Source organism: Hyperolius riggenbachi, chromosome 9 (assembly GCF_040937935.1).
Source record: "Hyperolius riggenbachi isolate aHypRig1 chromosome 9, aHypRig1.pri, whole genome shotgun sequence".
Classification (NCBI taxonomy): Eukaryota; Metazoa; Chordata; class Amphibia; order Anura; family Hyperoliidae; genus Hyperolius; species Hyperolius riggenbachi.
In genome coordinates this window covers 252887864-252909299 of record NC_090654.1, presented here as the reverse complement: position 1 = coordinate 252909299, position 21436 = coordinate 252887864, and the positions used below count along the sequence as shown (strand labels likewise).

General features: G+C 42.2%; 1 protein-coding gene across 2 annotated transcripts in view; it reads right to left on the bottom strand.

The window, feature by feature from the left end:
• Positions 1-21436, bottom strand: part of MGA (MAX dimerization protein MGA) — a 124322-nt gene that overhangs the window by 60653 nt on the left and 42233 nt on the right. For both annotated transcript variants that reach the window (XM_068254300.1, XM_068254299.1), the window contains exons 3-8: positions 17350-18109; positions 13234-13321; positions 11199-11294; positions 10984-11109; positions 9616-9714; positions 4790-5487 (exon numbers count right to left, since the gene is read on the bottom strand). In XM_068254300.1, the coding sequence (XP_068110401.1) occupies positions 4790-5487; positions 9616-9714; positions 10984-11109; positions 11199-11294; positions 13234-13321; positions 17350-18109 (1867 nt within the window). The remainder of the gene's footprint in view (positions 1-4789; positions 5488-9615; positions 9715-10983; positions 11110-11198; positions 11295-13233; positions 13322-17349; positions 18110-21436) is intronic.

Here is a 21436-nt window from a genome sequence, read left to right as displayed (position 1 = left end):
TAAAATACACACCTAGGGCTTCCAATAGCCCCCTGCAGCTGTCCGGTGCCCTCGCCGTCTCCCTCCGATCCTCCTGGCCCCGCCGGCAGCCACTTCCTGTTTCGGTGACAGGTGCTGACTGGCTGGGGACGCAAGTGATTCTTCGCGTTCCCAGACACATTAGCACCCTCTATGCTGCTATATGGTATATATATGGTATATGATGTATGCTATAGCAGCATAGATGGCGCTATTGTGGCCAGGAACGCGAAGAATCACTCGCGTCCCCAGCCTGTCAGCTCCTGTCACCGAAACAGGAAGTGGCTGCCGGCGGGGCCAGGAGGATCGGAAGGAGACGGCGAGGGCACCGGACAGCTGCAGGGGGCTATTGGAGGCCCCAGGTGAGTAAAACTCATTTTTTTTTTTACTTAAAAAGTGTCCCTTTAACCAGTTCGCATTCAGTCGTTTTTCACTTCATGCATCCGAACAATGTTCACCTCCCATTCATTAGCCTATAACTTTATTACTACTTATCACAATGAACTGATCTATATCTTGTTTTTTCCGCCACCAATTAGGCTTTCTTTGGGGGGTACATTTTACTAAGAGCCACTTTACTGTAAATGCATTTTAAAAGGAAGAATAAGAAGAAAACGGAAACAAATCATTATTTCTCACTTTTCGGCAATTATAGTTTTAAAATAATACATGCCTCCATAATTAAAACCCACGTATTGTATATGCCCATTTGTCCCGTTTATTACACCATTTAAATTATGTCCCTATCACAATGTATGGCGACAATATTTTATTTGGAAATAAAAGTGCATTTTTTCCGTTTTGCATTCATCACTATTTACAAGCTTATAATAAAAAAAAAAAAAAAGAAATATTTCATCTTTACATAGATATTTAAAAAGTTTAGACCCTTAGGTAAATATTTGTGTTTTTTTTTTTTTTTTAATTGTAATGTTTTTTGTTTTTTTTAATTAAACATTTTATGTGGGTATTTTTGGGAGGGTGGGATTGAAATTGTATTTTTTTTGTAAATATATGTGTATTTTTATTTTTATTTAACCTTTAGATGTAGTTTACTTTTTGGCCACAAGATGGCAGCCATGAGTTGTTTACAGTGACGTCACTCTAAGCGTACCACGTACGCTTAGAGCAACATAGGAAGCAGAAAAAGCGTAGCTTCCGAGAGAAGCTGTCGCTTTTTCTGCGGGGGAGAGGAATCAGTGATCGGGCACCGTTGCCCGATTCACTGATTCACTGGCTAACAAACCGCCGGCCGGGAGCGCGCGTGCACGCGCGCGATCGGCCGCGTGGACGCGCAGGAGCGCACATGGCTTCCTGGACGTGAGTTTCACGTCCAGGAATGTCAAATAGTTAAGGAGCACTGGCACTTTAGTAATCAGTGCCAAAAACAGTTGCATGCTGGGGGTTCTTTTTATCTCTATTATATTCCTCCTCTTCCATGCATTTCCCTGCCTAGCTGCTTATCTGAAACTCGATCCCCTGCTCACTCGTGTTTACAAGCAAGGCTGAGGTGACTCAGTGATTGGAGAAGAAAAAAAAAGTAAAGCGCAGAACTAACATCAGGATTTAGCCTAAACTGTGGGCAAGACACCACCAGGAACAGAATTTTCTTCATTTACTATATAAAATTCACTGAAATCAAAACGTGGACAGTACAATACATGTGTTCTGTAAGTAGATCAAGTATTTATCTACTTATATATGTGTTTTTTTCCCTGGCATAGTATGGCTAATCCTACTGCTTTAAAGTTAAAGCGGATCCGAGTTGAAAAACGAACAAGTAACTTGTCTATATATCTTATCTAAAGTTTAGATTAGTTTACACAGCAAATCTAGCTGCAAACAGCTTTAATAGAAAATGATTATTTCTTCCTGTGATACAATGACAGCAGCCATGTTGTTTGTAAACATTACACAGAGGCAGGCTTATCTGCATCATCAGCACTCAGACTGAAAAAAAAATCTAATCCCCCTTCTCCCCTCTGCCTCTGAAATCAATGGCTAGTAACACCTCCTCCTCCCCCTGCCCAGACTGAGCTCCCATGAGCCCTTGCTATTGTCAAGACTCTCTGAAAACCTGGTTTATTTAGTTTATAGGGAATTAGAGTATTACAACAAAAACAAAAAAGTATTTGGCTTGAGGAATGCCCTATAAACAATAGGAAAGGAACACAATTATGCAAGGAGTAAAAGTTCATCTCGGATCCACTTTAAGCCCAGGAGAAATATATGCAAATTAGTATTCTTGCTAATCGCATAAAGTCCCTTCACTGTGACTTTTCAAACATTCCTATTGGTCCTATAAAGTGAATGGATGCTTTTACTGAACAATAGGCAAGCTAATGAGCTCAGCTTACATTCTGCAGAGTTCCATTTACACCTGCTCTAGTCTCTGGAACTGCTAAATACCGGAAGACAAGCCTTTTTCACTGTAGGAGGACGATTATGATGGTGCATTCCTACAGCACTAAAATTGTTAGTCGCTAAGCCACTGTGTTGCGCATGTATAGTTCATCAGAGATTATCAGAGAGATGCTAATTTTTCCAACTTACACAAAAATGGTGTGCAGGTTGGAATTTCAATTACATTTGCATGCAAGTTAAAACAATGCTCATCTCATTCACTGTCTCTATTTAGAACTGCTCGGAGATCACAAGACTAGTATGTGAGCTAAAAGAAAGAAGTGCTCTGGGCTTTATTCACTTTAGAAAAATGTATACTTTAATATGAAAAGCCATACTTTTTTTTAAAAAAGGTAATCAATAAGTGCTGCAATTTATAACAAAAATCTTGTAATGTACAGTAGTATGGCAATTGTGGTTAGGGAAATTATTAGCCTACATATAATTTATTTCCTTATAGAAGGACGCTAGTTCACTCATTTCACATGCTCTGACGAAGCCAACATTAGTGGGCGAAACATGTAGGCCATGCCCACATAGTGTGCGCTGCAGTGAGTAAGCTTGGGATAACTGCTAAAAGCTTAATGTCTATATGTCAAGTATCCCTGCGCACTAACATACAAAGTACAGATAGATATACAATATCAACTGTGCTAAAATGACACGCCCCCCCCCCCCCCCCTCTCAAGCTTGCGTGCACATGCGCAGTAACACGGAGCCGTTTTTATATGCTGCAGTTCAACCTTTTTACTGGTGAGTTTTTAGTTTTTGTATTTTCCCTTGACAAGGTTGTCATTTTTTAGTGTGGTGGAAGGGTAATTTGGTGAGTTTTGAGCGATGTTGTGGTTCTAAATAAAGCAATTTATATTCAATTTTTTCCTCATTACCGTCTTTTTTTCCCTGCTTCTTCAGCGATGTAGAAGATTGTAAGGGACAACTAATATACGGTGTCAAACTAAATAAGCAGCATATAAAACAATAGTCAGCGCAGGTGACGTACAGTTAACACCTATAATAATGGTTTTAGTGATTGAAACAGCAGTCTTCTGTAAGGGAAACCATGCTATTCAGCCTAAACATCACCTGAACTCAAACCAGTATGACAAAACACCCGGCAACAAGTAATGATCAGCTTTTTAACTTCAAATAAGCAAGCGTGACTGGGAACGGAGCCGAGTAAAGACCTGTACACACACCTGACTAAAGTCACCTGAGGTAGCGATAATGACCACCTCAGCCCATAAGGTGTGTATGCAGGCTCGCAAACCCAAACCCCTTAGCTATCCGCTCAGCGGATCAACTCACCCACAACGTTGGCCGCTCCCATTATTCACGCCGCTCCCCCGCCACGTGGCATTACACATGGGCCGCTCTACGTGTGACCTCCATCAAAAGGAGCATCTCCTAGCTGTTGATCAATTATTTGGTGGCAACTTGATAAACCGGCAAATAGTGGGTTTGCCTTGCTCAGTAGCAAGTCAGTGATAATTACATACTCAAATCACAAGCTCCCATGTAATAGCAAGTTACTGAAAAGCAATAATCTTAAGTGCAATAATATTAAAGAGACTCCGTAACAAAAATTGCATCCTGTTTTTTATCATCCTACAAGTTCCAAAAGCTATTCTAACGTGTTCTGGCTTACTGCAGCGCTTTGTACTATCACAGTCTCTGTAATAAATCAACTTATCTCTCTCTTGTCAGACTTGTCAGCCTGTGTCTGGAAGGCTGCCAAGTTCTTCAGTGTTGTGGTTCTGCTATGAACTCCCCCTTCCAGGCCCCTCTATGCACACTGCCTGTGTGTTATTTAGATTAGAGCAGCTTCTCTCTTATCTTTTACAAGCTGGATAAATCGTCCTCTGAGCTGGCTGGGCTTTCACATAGTGAGGAATTACAGACAAGGGCAAAGCTGTTTGCAGGAAGAAAAGAGCAGCCTGAAACGTCAGTGCATGAGAGATGCAGGGGGAAAGAAACACACAAATGATCTCTTTGAGATTCAAAAGGAAGGCTGTATACAGCCTGCTTGTGTATGGATGTATTTTCTATGTGTGGACATACTGTACATCAACCTACTTCCTGTTTTGGTGGCCATTTTGTTTGTTTATAAACAAACTTTTTAAAACTGTTTTTAACCACTTTTAATGCGGCGGGGAGCGGCGAAATTGTGACAGAGGGGAATAGGAGATGTCCCCTAACGCACTGGTATGTTTACTTTTGTGTGATTTTTAACAATACAGATTCTCTTTAAGTATCAATAAGAACATACAAAGATGAACTCGCACCATAAATAAAACCAACTTAACACATCATCCTTCAAGACACTCATGTGAATAATTCCAAACATTCAATGAAAAAGTTCTGACCATACCTGAGCTGTGAGAAGAGCGGAAAGAGCTATATCTGCCCGCTCCTCTGTGATGTAAGTGCGTGGTTTCCCTTCCCATACAGCAACTTCCTCAAACTCCAGCAGTTTCATCTGAGCTTTAGAAATTCCAATAGGCCTCTGTGTACTGGGAGGACTTTGTAGCACAGTATGGCACAGTTTAGGCAGCAAATTCTCTGGCCTTGGAGAGACTGTGCCAGATTGGATTGTCACACTGGGTTCTGACACTGGTGGTGACACTACAGTTTGTAGTGTAACAGGACTCTCCACAGGCGCTGAAGATACTTGTTTTGGACTTTGTTGCTTTTGTGACTGAGAGGCTTTGCCAGGTTTTGCCCTAGTCTCTGGAGAGGACAATGACGTTTTCGCTTTGGGATTTGCCTTTGCAGCGGAATTTCGACGGGTGTACTTGCGCTTCTTGACTGGCGACGGCGCTGGCTTTGAAATACTTAAGGAATTTGAAGAAGACACTTGGGCAGCTTGCTTCTTTAACACGCTATCCAGTGTCCTCACATAACTAGAGCTCTTGGTGGGAAACTGGCAGTTGACAGTGGAAAATACTGGCTCATTGTGGAATGGTCCTGACAAGTCTTCAATAAGTTTTGCTTCGTTTTCTAGATACTCATCGAGTTCATCACTGCAGAAGGCAGAACGGTTCTTCAAAGAAGTCTCTGAGCTGCCACCTACATACAGAACAAAGAGGATTATAAGTGAACAATCAAACACTACAATACCCTCTCCCTCTAAATTGTAAGCCTTTGGCAGGGCCCTCTCCCCTTATGCTGGATACACACGGTGCGTTCCTGCCGACTCTATAGAGCGGCCGGAAATTGAGCGGCGCATCGAGTGCGGGAACGCACCGTGTGTATCCAGCATAACGTATCATACTTGATTGTACACCCTACCCAGAATATGTAGACCTGTATTATTAGCACTACCACTCCAGTGTATGATCTGGCATTATACTACCTGTATCGTATTGTGTATCTTATTGCTATTTATTACCTGTATTGTTGTATCTATTGTCTATTACCTGTATTGCGCTGTTGCCCCTGTTATCATGGTCTTTAATCTTACGTATTGTACAGCGCTGCGTAATGTGTTGGCGCTATATAAATCCAGTAAATAAATAAAAGAAATACAAGCAGTTATTCCAATGAATTTCATACGATATAACCACTTCAGGTTATGGGGGGGAAATAACTTCTTAAAGGACCACTATCACGAAAATTGTAAAATTTAAAATACACATACGAAGTACATTTCTTCGAGATAAAAATGAGCCCTAAATCATTTTCCCCCCATCTTGCTGTCACCTACAGTAGGTAGTAAAAATGACAGAACTGACAGGTTTTGGTCTAGTCCAGCTCTTCATGGGGGATTTTCAGCACGGCCTTTATAATTTATAAAGACACTCCTTGAAAATAATTTATATAAAGATGCTGGCCAGCCTCCCTGCTCACTGCACACTTTTGTAGCAGTTGGACAGAGCAACTGCCATTCACCAAGTACTTTTGAAAATAAAGAAAACTCTGAGAATCCCCCCCTTCAGTAAGTGACAGCAGCATAGGAGAAAAATAATTTAGGGCTCATTTTACTGTGGAAGAAATTTACTACTTATTTGAATATGTTTACATGTATTTTAAATGTTTACGCTTACTTTGGGTAATATTTTTTCCCCAAGTATTTTTAGATTTCCCAGGCATGTTGAGGAAAATTAGGCGTAAAAGCAAAAATTATGCTTTTCTTCATGTTTCTCCTTTCCTAATTTTTACATGACAAATGCCGCAGTTGTAAAACACCCTCAAATACATTACTTGGCTTGTTCAAGTTAAAACGATACCATACATGTCATATTTCATCACTTTGCATGTAGTGACCATTATCGCATTCCTGTGCATCTGTATAGATTGCATGCAATCGCTAGGGCACAGTTTGGGAACCCCAGTGCAGTATAGATGCATGGCTATGTAACAACAGCATTTCAATGGATCTATATAGTGTTGGGTACCCGAGCTGTAGAGTGAAAATCCCAGGTGTTTTTTTTTTTTTTGGTATCTAAACAGGATAACTGTACTGCAAAAGTCCCACCAAAACCATCAGCAAAGATCCCATCGTTCAGCACACAGCTTTACACTGCTAAAACAATATGCGGAATATGTTGGCGCTTTATAAATATAGTTTAATTATTCTTATTGCAAGTAGCAAATGTTCAACCTCTGGATTCAGTAAAGTTATTGAATCGGAAGAGAATTGGTGCCCCAACATGGCCAACATCTTTAAATCGATATCAGGCCGACATGATCCATCAGGAATTCTGGTAAATCTTGGTTGCAAGGGCACAGTGATAACAGTGTTCAATATTGCGAGTGTATAGGTGTCCTCCACTGTGCGTCTGTGTTGAAGGCTCACCGCCAAAAATCCTGGACTCCTCTGGTGTCACCCCAAGGGCCTGTACCACGTGGCACAGGTGCCTGTAACAAAATCACTATATTTACCTGGTGTCACATGCTACAGGCGCGCTTTGTGACACAAGAGGAGGCCAGAATTAACAGAAGTGGACAGGTGAGCCTTCCAGGGCCGCCTTCAGGGCATCACAGGTGGGACTGCAGTGTGGGGCTCGAGTAATTCTGGGGCCTGGTGAACAATGCCAAAAACAAGGGTCCCAGCTGTGAGTCTGTCGCAAAATGTGGCTGTGATTGCCTCGGCTGGCCAATTTTGCATTGCAATTTTTTTATGAATTTTGCCATGCTTGTGCTTTGCCATTCTCATTTCAGTGAATGAGAATCAGATTCCAAAAAGGGATATCCCGCTACACCAGATGGCAGTAAAAACATCCAAATCTTTATTCAATACATCACAGGACTACCGGTGCAAAGCTCACGCGTATTGGAGCTCTGAATGGATCCTTAACCACTTCGTCCACAGGTCAGTAGATATACGTCCTCTGGGACTTCATCTAAGCCACAGGTCAGTAGATATACGTCTTGTAGCAGAAGCAGTGCTGTGCAGGATTGGGCTTGCTCCTGTGCACATTTCTGGCACTATCTGATGCAGCACTAATTGGTGAATGGGAATATAAGTTTCCTGAGCTAATGAGATTGATTTTTACTATGAAAAATACTTGTATTTTCTCATTTCATAGTGAAAAACACACTCTGTAGCATTATTTCAGAATCAAATATCTTCACCATAAATTGTGACAGGAACATAATCTAAGTTTTGTGATAAGCAGTAAGAATTGCCAAACAAAATGTGTGTTTTTAATCTACAGTAGCACTTTTTATTTTTAAACTGGAATTGGTAAAACTGAAAAATACATGTTTTTTCTATTTTTTTCTTTGTTTTCCCATAAAAATTCATAGAAAACAAAATAGTTTGAGGGAAAAAATGGCATACAATGAAAGCCTAGTTTGTCTTGAAAAAAACAATATATATTTCATTTCTGTGTCATAAGTAGGGATAAAGTTATTTCTGATTAAATAGGGACATAGCTAAACTGTCAAAACTGCTCTGGTCAATAAGTACAAAACAAGGTCTGGATGCGAAGTGGTTAATCAAGCAGAGCTTGTGAGGTTGTAGAGGCCCCATCTCTCACTACTGGAATGGTAATCACTTCACAATCGCTGAGGAAATGTTGCATGCATTGCAAATTGCAAGCGCTGCTCAAGCACTGCAGTGAGAGTAATCCCAAAGGATTCCATGGGCTTGATTCACAAAGCCATGCAACCGTGAAGTGCCGTTTGCAGACTTTTGCGCACGCAAAATGCCGCGGATTCGCGTGATCGTGGACTTTTGCGCGGCCGGATACCCTCTGTGGCTGGCTGGGCAGTGTCCCCCCTTTCGCCAGCAGCCATCACTCACCTTCCAGGCTCCAGCGATGAGCCACGGTAGCCCCCTCTTCTCCGGCCGGCATCTCTGCTCCTAATGCGGATCAGTTCTGGGTTGCGGCTTGATGACGACATCAAGCCGGGACCCGGAACAGAGCGGCATTAGGAGCGGAGATGCCGACCAGAGCAGAGGGGGGCACCGATCGTCGCTGGATTGGCAGGGAGGTGAGTGGATCCTTTTCTTCACCCCCCTCCCTCCCCCCACCCGCCACTGTCAAAGTGATCACTACGATCCGCCGGCGATCGTAGTGATCACATGATCAGCAGCGATAAGCGATGGCTGCTGATCACTCAGGGGAGATGTTAGGTGTCATGACAGCTTAATCTCCCCCCTCTGGGTGCGCACGATCGCGTCGGGAGCTGAAACGGCGGGCCGGCGTAGATTCTACGCCGCAACAGGCTAGAACAGCCACAAGTGCGGCGTAGAATCTAATGCAGGAGGTCTGGAAAAGGTTTGTAATTTTTTTTTAATTAAAAAATGTGTATGGGTAATTTTTGGTGTGGGAGGGAAACAGATAATTTTAAATATAAAATAATGTAATTCTTTATTAAAAAATGTATGTGAGTGCAGTTTACTATTTGGCCACAAGATGGCCACAGTTAAAAAAGTCCTGGAAGCGTACGATCACGCTTACAGGAACAATAAAGAGCATGGGAAACTTTTTTTGGGGCACAAATACCACGGTCTCTGATTAGAGAGCATCGGTTTTTCTGCGGGGAACTTAGATCGGTGAATGGGAATTATATTCCCATTCACTGATCGGGGAACTAACGGCAGGCAACGGGAGCGCGCTTGATCGCGTGCCTCATGCAGCAGCAGCAACACAGTCTATCTGGACGGATATATCCGTCCAGATAGACTTAAGTGGTTAAAGGGCCCTATATGACTGAACTCCAGAAATATGGACACAATCATCCCACCTTCAATCTTCACTATTGGGTTTGTTGAGAACTTATCTCGCCAACCCTTAATCTTCTTGTAGTCTGTGGTCTTGCCTGTCCTGGATACAAATGGAAATCCTGTGGATAAATTAGAGAAAAATAGTTTTAACAGATTATACTCATGTCAATGACTAGTAATTAAAGCACCACTATCACAAAAATTTTTTAAAATTTAAAATACATACACAATGTACATACTGTATATACACATTTGTCCCAGATTAAAATGCACTATAAAAAAATTTTTTCTACGGTGCTTGCACTTACAGTACGTAGTAAAAAGCTGACAGATCTGTCAGACTTTCACTGCCTACTGTAAGTGACAGCAACATAGAAAAAATAGTTCATGGTGCATTTTACTCTGGGAGAGCCAAAATGCTGGCCAGAGTCCGTGTACAGAAAAAAGGGCTCATGACTAGCTCCATACTTTGTATGTAGAAGTGTTGACAAGACATGGAAATACCTGATTAGCATTCAACTTACAGCACAGAACCATCCCACTCTTGTTTAGAGGGGTTTTCACCTCAGTTGATTGCTGAAGAGGAAATTCAGGCAGCTGGAAGTCTCAACTAACCGCCATGCCTGAAGGATAATGGGGACCTCTTTCTGGGGGCTTTTTGGCTGTGCTGGAAGGCAAGTAAAATACTTACCAAGCCTCCAGCGATGTGTAGCCGTTAGGGTTGCAATGGTCTGAAAATCCACGGTATGATAATCTAAAAAAATACCACGATATGATGGTATCACAGTATTATACAATTATTTGGACCCAGTCCTCCCCCTTACATTAATGTGCACCCCCCCCCCCCCCCCCCGACACCAGCATGGTAGCCAGATGTGTGCCCCCCCCCCGTCTGCTTAAGCCGCCGGGAGATTTGGGTGCAGAGTAAAGCTGTAAAACGGTTCGTCTTTATTTACCCCCCGCCCCTGCGTCAACAGCCCCCCCCCCCCCCCACAGAAAATGGTAAAGAACGAGTTCGCGCATGGTAGGATTACCATGCACAATCAAACCGGTATACCGCGGCAACCCTAGTAGCAGCCTCCCTGTACCTCCTCGTGGGCTCTTACCGGCTTCAGAGTATGGAAGCCGGCTTGTGTCACATGACCCGATGCGGGTAAACTGACACTCCGGCTTCCTTGCACCGGGGAAGCCAGAAAGCCGCCCGGAGATACAGGAAGCCTGCTACACATCGCTGGAGGCTCGGTAAGTATGTAACGGGGGAGGTTGGCGCTATTTCAGTCGGTTGCCTAAGCAACCGGCAAGCACAGGCATCTGGAACACAGATAAAGAATGAGTTGAATTTTAACATCCATGTTTCAGGAAGAGCTAAATAACTCCTATATACTGACCTTCGGAGCTTAAACCATTATCATCCCATCTGGAATCACTGGCGATGTAAGGGAGTGGAAGCTCAACGCCTAAATACCTGAGATCAATGCTCATGGCGTGGTCCACAATGTTTAGTTTTAATCCCACTGTGTGAAAAAATATTACAACACAATCAAGACAAATACCATGCAACATGATCAAGCCATTAAGAATAATGTTGTTGATATATATGTACCTTGTTGAAGGGCAGGATGAATGACCTGCCTGTGTCGCATTGTCCTTAGCTGAGCCAGAAGATGTCTCTCCAAGTCTACAATTTTACGTTGCTCCTCTAAAAGTAAATTAAATAATACACACGAGAATACTGTGATCCCATTGCACAATTCTAAAACAGGGCACTAGCTATAAAAACTACAGAGGGTGGTTATAAAGCTAATGTGTACACAGTAGGATCTCATAGTAAACTGATATAGTAAACCTCTGGATATAGTAAACTCAGTCCTCAGGTCCCAGCAACTGCATCTGTATAAATAATGTATGACCAATTCTGATATAGTAAACTTCTGATATACTAAACTACTTTTCCTGGTCCCGTGGAGATTACTATAAAGAGATTCTATTGTACAACATCAGTGTAATTATTGAATCCAGACCCTCAATAGCCACTCTGCTATGATTATGAGCAATTCCCAAATGCACAATGACACTGACACAGGTGACTTGGGTTCAAATCTCAGCGCTTCCGGTTCAGTAAGCCAACACTTATTCAGTGAGGAGACCTTGGGCAAGACTCCTTAATACTGATGCTGCCTACTGAGCCCGCCAGGAGAAATGCACAATATAAGGGATCTGCATGCAATAATCATGCAATAGCTTGCACAGGAAGCATACGTCTCACCAGTTGATGCAGGTACTCCTCTTTCCACATATCTGTGCATATTCCTGAATGATACTGTAGCATTGCAGCCATGCACAAGCAAGTCACAGATGACAAATACAATCCCCTCAGTAACTAGGCTTATGCTGGGAAAACAACGATTTTTTTTTTTTTTTTTGGCAGATTTACTTTCCAATCGATTTTCATTCACTTCTATAAGAAAATCTATCAGAAAAACTATTGAAATCAGATCAGGCTTGTTGGAAATTATCAAGCCATTTACCTGCCAAAAAACCCCACTCGTGGTGTATTCCCAGCATTACACAGGAAGCATAGGTCTTACCAGCTGGTTCAGGGGCTGAGGTAATCCCTGCAGGCCCAGAGTAGTGTGCAGGTAGTGAGCAGGCTACAAGTGGCTGAAAGCCCATCCGTGGCTAATAGGTCTTCGACTCACGCTTGACCCATGCGCCTGCCCACTTTCCACTATACCCGGATACAGAATACAGCGGGGCCAAAAAACTGGTTTACTATAAACAGTTCTCTTATATCAGAGTTTACTATGCCAGGCATTACTCCCATATACTTATACTGGCGCTTGGCTGGGACCTGGACACTTAGTTTACTATACCCGAATGTTTACTATAACGAGATTATTGTAATGTATGGTAAGCTTATGCTGGGCATAAACTACACAATGAGGTAGACTATCAATATCTACCCATCATTCACATGCTTACCACCTTAAGCAACTTGACATAAATCAAATCTGAGCAGAGATCAGATCTCATATTGATTGTACAACTACAGCCGCAAGAAGTGTGATCCACGATTCCATGCAAAGCTAATGCTGCTTATGAGAGGAGTACTACAAATGAGAGTCTTGGCTTTAAACATTTTTCTGAGACTCATTTATTAAACAAACCTCCAAACCACCAAAAATGGCATGCAGTGGATGTCTACCTTACGGTTGCTTTCTAGGCAGCCTTACTGAGGCGCTCAATACCAGGGCTGTGGAGTCGGAGTCGAGACAATTTTTGGGTACCTGGAGTCTGAGTCAGTGGTTTCATAAACTGAGGAGTCTAATGATTTTTGTACCCAATCCACAGCCATGCAAGGGCTGTAAAGTAAAAGTCGGACCAATTTTGGGTACCTGAGCTGGTGGTTTCACAAACGGAGGAGTCGGATGATTTTTGTACAGCCCTGCTCAATACTATTTGTACTGCGGCACTTGCATTGGCCTAAGGAAACGGGCTCAAACCCGTGAAACGCGTTGCCTGTGCATAATAAATCTTATTGTCTTATCTGATTGTTTTGATTTCGATTTTAATGTAATTTTATCTTTACCTGGGCACCTCTTTACCCTTATTGTCTGTAAGTGAAATATTTAATTTACCTGTCATTTCAGCATAAACTGGCTCCGCTGGAATATCTGGAGGTGTGGGAGTCTTAGGCTTCCCTCCTGTGTGAACATCTAATGCTTCCTAACAAAAAAAAAAAAAAAATCAAAGACAACATTTACCAAATATTACTTTTCAAAAGCAGCAATATCATTACATAACTCTACAAGAGAAGAAAACTCCCAGAGGCTGTTTGTATGCGTAGGCTATGAAAATGGTACTGGCCTGAATGAATTGAGCCAAGCGTGAAGTGTGGTGGCGTTATGGTGCAGGGTTGTTTTTCAGGGGTTGGGGTTGGGTTGCCCGCCCGATCCCCCCCCCCCCCCTACCCTTGGGTTAGAGTGGAGACTGTGGGCCAGATTTATCAAAGCATTACCAACAGTTTTTTCTTCTAAAACTGTTCTAACCAGCTGAGGAACTGTTCTGCATGATAGTAAGAAACTTCCCAAATCCTACATAATACCGGCAGTTTAGCGTGGATTTCTAGAGCTGCACTAGTTAAGAAAAGTGCAAATTCATCCCTAAACTGCTGCAGAATAAGAAGTGTCCAACAGCAGTTCTACAGATAGTGCAGGTTAGACATGACTTGTGAAGGGCTCCTCCCCCCGCTGAATTCCTCCTCAGAGCTTGCTGACAGCAGATATATTGGTTACCTCAGCAACAGCAATTTCCCTCACACACTGCACTGCCTGAGACCTTCCTATCTCCTCCTATTTTTAACAGTTTATGAAGGAATCTGCACTATTTAGTGATTTCTTAGGATGTCTGAGACAGTTCTGCACGGATTTCTAAAAACCTACTAATATTTTGTCTCAGACACTTTTGATAAATGTCCCCCAGTGAGCCAAGCTTTCCTGCCTAACATTAGTGCCTGGCCTCACAAATACTCTAGTAGTAGAAGAATGGTGAAAATTCTCATAAGCAAACTCCTAAACCTTCTGGAAAGCCTTCCCAGAGGAGTTAAATGTATTATGGCTGCAAAGGTGGGCCAGCTACATACTTTGGTCTATAAATCAAGAATGAGAGGTCATTAAAAAGTGTATAAGCAATACATCCTGAATCAGCGTTTCTCAAGCCTGTCCCCGTGACTCCGCAACGGTGCATGTTTTGCAGGCAGCCTCACCTATGCACAGGTGGTGTAAGTGTCTCAGCTACGTGGCATTAACCTAGCTGAGACACTATGCATAGGTGAGGTTGCCTGGAAAAGCTGCACCGTTGGGGAGTCACGAGGACAGGTTTGAGAAACACTGTCCTATATACTAATACTTTTGGAATAAAGGGAATGTCTATGTACACACTGGTCATCAGTGCTATGTAGTCCATAATACTTGTCCCTATATACCCTGGTGGTCAATGCCGAGTTCCCCAAAATAAATGGCCCTATATACAATGGCAGTCAATGCTGCAGGCCCACAACGGCGACTTGTATTATAAAGAGCAACTAAAAAAAGGCCCAATTTACAAGCGATGTGCACTTATAAACAATCAGCTCTTAGTGCTATGTGCTTCACAATAAATGCCCATTCAAAAATTATTTAGTATTAGTGTTCTCATAATGGAGCGCGATTAAAAATACTTAGAGGAACTATCGCGAAAATCTTAAAATTTAAAAAACCCATACAAATAAGAAGTAGGTTTCTTCCTGGGTAAAATGAGCCATAAATTACTTCTCTCCTATGTTGCTGGCATTTACAGTAAGTAGTAGAAGTCTGACATTACCGACAGATTTTGGGCTAGTCCAGTGATCTGTAAACTTGGCTCTCCAGCTTTTAAGGAACTACAAGTCCCACAATGCATTTGCCTTTATGAATCATGACTGTGGCTGTCAGACTCCTGCAATGCATTGTGGGACTTGTAGTTCCTTAACAGCTGGAGAGCCAAGTTTGCAGATCACTGGGCTAGTCCATCTCTCCATAGGGGATTCTCAGCATGACCTTTATCCTTTATAAAGACACTCCCTAAAAAAAGTTTTATACAAAGATGCTGACCAGCCTCCCTGCTCACTGTACACTTTTTTGGCAGTTGGACGGAGCAACTGCCATTCACTAAGTGCATTTTGAAAATAAAGAAATCCCTGTGAACCCCCCATGAGGAGATGGGCTAGTCCAAAACCTGTAGGTTCTGTCAGATTTCTACTACCTGCTGTAAGTAAGTGAAAGCAACATAGGAGAAAAGCAATGTATGGCTCATTTTTGCTCTGGAAGAAACATACTTCTTAATTGTATAGGTTTACATATATTTTAAATGTTTTAAATGTTAAGATTTTTGCAACAGAGGTCCTTTAATGTGAACCAGAGACGAAGCACTTGTGTATTTTACCATATAGATCAGTGGGAACATTAGAGAAAACACCTACCATGCTTTGTTTCATTCTGCACTGCACAGCTTGTTTCTTATCAGACCTGATAAAATCCCCAACTGAGCATTCAGTCTGGCTTTGCTGTAATGACTCGGCTATAATGATTCCTGAGCGGAGCCAGCAGGGGGCAGGCTTGGACTTGTAAGACATGAGAGAATACAGACTGAGCTATAAATATTCCTGAGCAAAGCCAGACTGAATGCTCAATCAGGGATTTTATCAGGGCTGATTAGAAGCAAGCTGTACAGTGCAGAATCAAACAGAGCAGGGTAGGCATTTTCTCTAATGTTCCCATTGATATATATATGGTAAAATACATGAGGGTGCTTTGTCTCTGGTTCCCTTTAAAGAGACATTGAAATCTCTAATTTTACCTTATTTTCTTCTTCAGCCTTCTTCAGCATTACATTCTAAGCTGAATCGCCACATCCCAGCGTCAGAATGAGTTATTTATAGCCCTGAAATTGCCCAGCAAAGTTCCACAGGTTGCATCATTCTGCTTCGTGGTAGAGGCAGAGCTGTGTGCTGTAGCTCTGCCTCTGCTCCAGTCAATCTCTGCCGATCCCCACCTCTCCCCGCCCCTCTCAGTCTTCTTTCACTGAGAGGAGCGTTGAGGGGCAGAGATGGACTGGAGAAGAGGCAGAGCTACCGCGCTAAGCTCTGCCTCTACCAGGCAGCAAAATCTACGACTTGCAAAGTCGTGGAACTTTGTAGGTAATTTCAGGGCTATAAATAACTCGTTCTGCTGCGGAATGCGGCAATTTAGCTTAGAATTTAATGCTGAAGAAGGCTGAAGAAGAAAATAAGGTAAAAAATGAAACTTCAGTGTCTCTTTAAACATTGTACACTGACCTACACTGCAATATACTTGCATTACACCCTTTTAACAGCATAAGCGGTTACTAATACTGTGCTTATAGTGATTGTTATCTAGCTGCAACATTATGTCCTTTGTTTGAATAACCCAGAGGCTGTTTTTACACTTATGCGGTCCATAGGATCACCCCACGAATCAGTATTTTAAATGCCCTTGCAGCACAGTGCACCAACAAGGTCATATAGACCCGCCCTCTTTCAGTGACGCAATCCCTGCTGGACAGACAGTACGTCACTGGGATTCCTGTCATTAGGCGCATGCGTGCTGCAATGCATTCAGTCGTTTACACTTACTACGTTACCGTAAACTTGCATTACTGCATAATCAATGCAGTAGGCACAAATCATGCAGTAACACACCGTTGGTTTTGCATTGGGATTGTGGCGATTTGACTACTTCTGTCACACCGCGTTGCATTTAAGTCTCCAAATGTAAAAAGTTCACAGTGGTGCATTGCGGCGCTGCATAACAACCCCTTTGTAACATGGCTTACATCACTGCAATGCACCACCCATGCAATGTTCACAATGCGGTGCAGTGTAACGAAGAGCAGTATGGTAACGTAAAATGCGCGTGTTAACAGTTAAGCATACTTTTCTTTGACTGTATGCAAAGCAACCGTGCAGGGACGCTTTCCGTTCCCATTGTTACAGGGGTTGCAACGGAGGCATTGCCTTAAATAATGGGAAAGCGTCAAGTAGTAGTTGGCTAGCAGGGGGTACTTGGCCAACAAAGTCATTAAAAAGGGGTACATGCTGTAAGAATGTTGAGAAACGCAGTTTTATCAGTCTACACATGAAACGTAGTGGGAATCTTTACAATCTATCCCGCCTCTCTGCTCATGCACAAACAACTTCCCACTGTAACTTCACTCACCTTTGAAGAAAATGCAACAAATAGGACACCATCAACATCCTCCAGGTCTGGATTGAAATCCGGGAACGATGATGGTGGAGCTTCTACAGGCTTTGCAGGGCGTCCGACCTTAGCTCCTTTATTCTTGGGAGGTCTCCCTCTCCTTTTGCCTGAAGGGAACACACTGACCACATTTGCCGAGTTCGTGGATGCTCTGGAACGGGTCCTTCTCCTACGAGTACGAGTTTTCACCATCTCTGGGACACTATAGTCGTCATCAAAAAACCTGCTTTTGATAGGTCGCCTTTTATCCTCTCTTGTTATAGGTTCCTCTTTAATGCGGATATTTAGCCTTGGGTTAACTTTCCCACTTTCTCCTGAACCTGACGCACTTCGGAGCTTGAGGTTGTTCAGGGTTTTAGAGGCTTGTCTATCAGGACGTTTCTCAGCACTTTTACCAGCAAAGCATGACTCCAGATACAGCCTGGGCATCTTACCGTCATCGAGTTTCAGCTTTGCTTTGGCAACCCCAGAAGGACTGTTTACAGAACATTTCCCATCTGAGTAATCTGTATTAAACTGTGCAAAAACCCTCTCCAATATAGGATAGTCATTATCACTGTTTGAGTACTCATCTGGTACACCATCACAGTCCTCCTGCTTAACATTAACGCTGAAGTGCATCCTACCGTAATCATAATCATCCTCAGGCTCTTCTTTGATGCGAACAGGCAGGAATGTGGGCACAGGCTGAGATGCCACCACTGAAGTGTCAGCAGAGCTAGATCAGGAATAAAAATGTAAACTTTAGCACAGAACTACACTAAGCAACAAAAAAGCCCATTAAATTCCATTGCAATCATCGATTTTATAAATTGCCGTAAAATTAGGTCTGAAAATCCCATTGCCAGATATATCATCACAGTAAGTTCATGCTCCATAGGGATTGATGCACGAAGTAGCGGTAATATTGCTTATCGCAGTCAGCGGGTGGCGATATTGCCGTTGTTACCGCCAGCACTGTACCGCTGTTAGCGCAACCCGCTGCACTAGAGTATTTCTCAAGTAACATTGTCTGCGCACAGCAATACAGTATAATCCCTTATTAGTAAACTCTAAGGGACCAGGAAAATAAATTTACTACATCAGAATATGGTCATACATTGTATATTTATACCAGGGCTGTGGAGTTGGAGTCAGAGCAATTTTGGGTACCTGGAGTCAGAGCAATTTTGGGTACCTGGAATCTGAGGTTTCAATAAACTGAGGAGTCTGATGATATTTGAACCAAATCCATAGCCTTTGTAAATATTAGACTAAGGAGTCGGAGCAATTTTGGCTACCTAGAATCGAAGTCCGATGATTTTTGTACATATAGACGCAGGTACTGGGACCTGAGGACTGAGTTTACTCTATCTAGAGGTTTACTATAAACTAGATTCTCCTGTATTACCGCTGCTTAGAGGTTTACTATAATGAGATTTTACTGTATTACTGCTGCTTTGTGCATCAACCCTAATATCTTTTAAAGTTGATGCAAGGTTCCCTGCATAGCACTTTATCATCTGAAATAACCAAATGAAATCATAAAATATTTCGGCTATGCATCCTCTAGCAACAAAACAAAAAACAAAAAAACAAAAAGAGTCTAATATTAGTACGATAAATATTTTTTACTTTCAGCATGGGGCGCAATTCATAAAATGCTGCCCTTCTGTCAACTTCGTTGTATTGTAGGAAATAATGGCTTCCAACTGCCAAGCAACCAATATCGCCCTCTGCCCATATACACATCAAAAAAACACACACAACAACAACCTTTTATCATATTGTAAGTAGGTGTGGTTATAGATAATGGCAGTTGGTGGTTTCTAGTTTTTTTTATTGCCTGCCAGTAGTAAAGATGATGATGTGCAGGCTGAATGTGGATCAAACATGAACAAATTACATGGTGAATATCAATCACTTCTTGATCTTTCTTCTATTTTTAAACTTCTCACTTTGCAATATATCTGTTTGTTTTTTAAATTAGGCTGCAGACTTTTCCTTTAAAGCAGTATAAAACTCTGGCATAATATTCAATAAAACAGGTTTTCCTACTTTTTATATCCCATACAATTATATTTGCTTTTGTGCATAAGTATTATTAATTTAGAAATTACAAGTTCCCAAAGTACAAGTTTTTTTGCTTAGAGCTGACATTGCATTTTCTTCATAAATGGTGCATTCATATTGTAATGTACTCAGAAATGCTTCCTGAGTATTTGTCTGTGTTCTGGAGTGTCTGAATTGCCAGAGAATGTTTACATTCCTCACTTGATACAATTAGGTAAACACAAGATAATGGTATCTCCAGTTGGGATGAGTCCACCTTTCCTTGCAGGGAGCTTGTAAATCTTGTGTTTAACTAGTTGAATACTGTTCTAGTAAAAAAATAAATAAATAAATAAAATAAATAAATGGTGGTAGTATATAATATGCTGTAAATAATATTTTAGAGCAAAGAAGAAATGCTGGGTTTCATATCACTTTAACTTGTGGATTACTGATGCCAATGCCAACCTAATAGATTAAAAAATATATTCCCGTTCATAACAACTTCGAACAGGTATCAAACAATGGCATGTTTGTTTACTCGTGAAATCATAATAATTTTACAATTAAAGAGAACCAGAGACGAAGCACCATCATGTATTTTACTGCATTTATCAGTGGGAATACGACAGTAGAGAGGTTGCGAACCTCGGTTCGCGAACATTGTTCGCGAAAGGTTCGGTTCGACAAACTTTCACAAACCGCAATAGACTTCAATGGGGAGGCGAACTTAAAAATTTTAAAAAATTTCTGCTGACTGGAAAAATAATAGAAAAGATGTTTCATGGGGTCTAATACCTGGAGGAAGACATGGTTGAGTATAATACAGGGCTGTGGAGTCGGAGTCGGGGCAATTTTGGGTGCCTGGAGTCTGAGTCGGAAAAAAAATGCACCGACTCCTAATGAATTTAAACTGTAATTAAAATAGAAAATGTGATAACATTTTCTATTTCTCAGATAATAGTCATCATAAATAATTTCTACATACAGTAATAGCTGTGCTTAGTCCACAAAAATGAAATAAACCAATCAAATTAGTTACTTGTGCTGCTTCAATAAAGCAGTCCCCGTATTTTTAACGTCAGATATTCACATCTGATTGTGACTGTACAGTATATTATGATGTGTACACAGGAATCTCTTATATATGTTACGGCCAGAACCCGAAGTGTGGCCACTTCTAGCTCTGGCCGGCCACTTCGGGTTCTGGCCGGCCAATGTGCGAAGTGGCCGCAGCGCAGCGGCCAATGTTAGAAATGTAATGTTTACGCCGTCTCGCTGCGGCCAAATTGATGACAACTTGCTTAATTTAATGAAATATAGCCGGCGGCAATGTCATAGATGAAGCCGCCGGCTTTCGCACTGCCTCTCCCCCCCCCCCCCCCCCCCTTCTCTCTCCTCTCCCCGCCGCTCCCATACAATATTCGTAGCAGCCGGGGACATGCAGCCGGAGAGTCGTTCGTCGCAGCAGATAGGGGAGGCTGCAGACATTGCTTCTGCCAGCACCCGCTCTGCAGGAACAAACGACTCTCGGGACACGCGTGTCCTCGCTGGCTGCTACTTATTGTATGGGAGGCGGGGGTAATCGGGGAGAGGAGAGAGGCAGTGCGAAAGCCGGCAGCTTCATCTATTACATTGCCGCCGGCTATATTTCATTAAAATTAAGCAAGTTGTCATCAATTTATGGCGTAAACAAAACATTTCTCACATTGGCCGCTGCGCTGCGGCCACTTCGCATATTGGCCGGCCAGACCCCGAAGTGGCCGGCCAGAACTAGAAGTGGCCACACTGCGGGTTTTGGCCGTAACATATATACTAAAAAACATCTATGCTGTAAGTATAAAGCCTGATGTGTAGCCGTGTCACTAATAGAGATGGTCAATGAGATGGAAATAATTCTGCGTCGATTCTAATTTGTGCAAATTTTTGCTCATAAAATCAAAAAATTTAATATGTTAAAATTTGGTTTGGTGACTACAAATTAAATGGTACCTGAGAAGGATGAAAAGAAAAG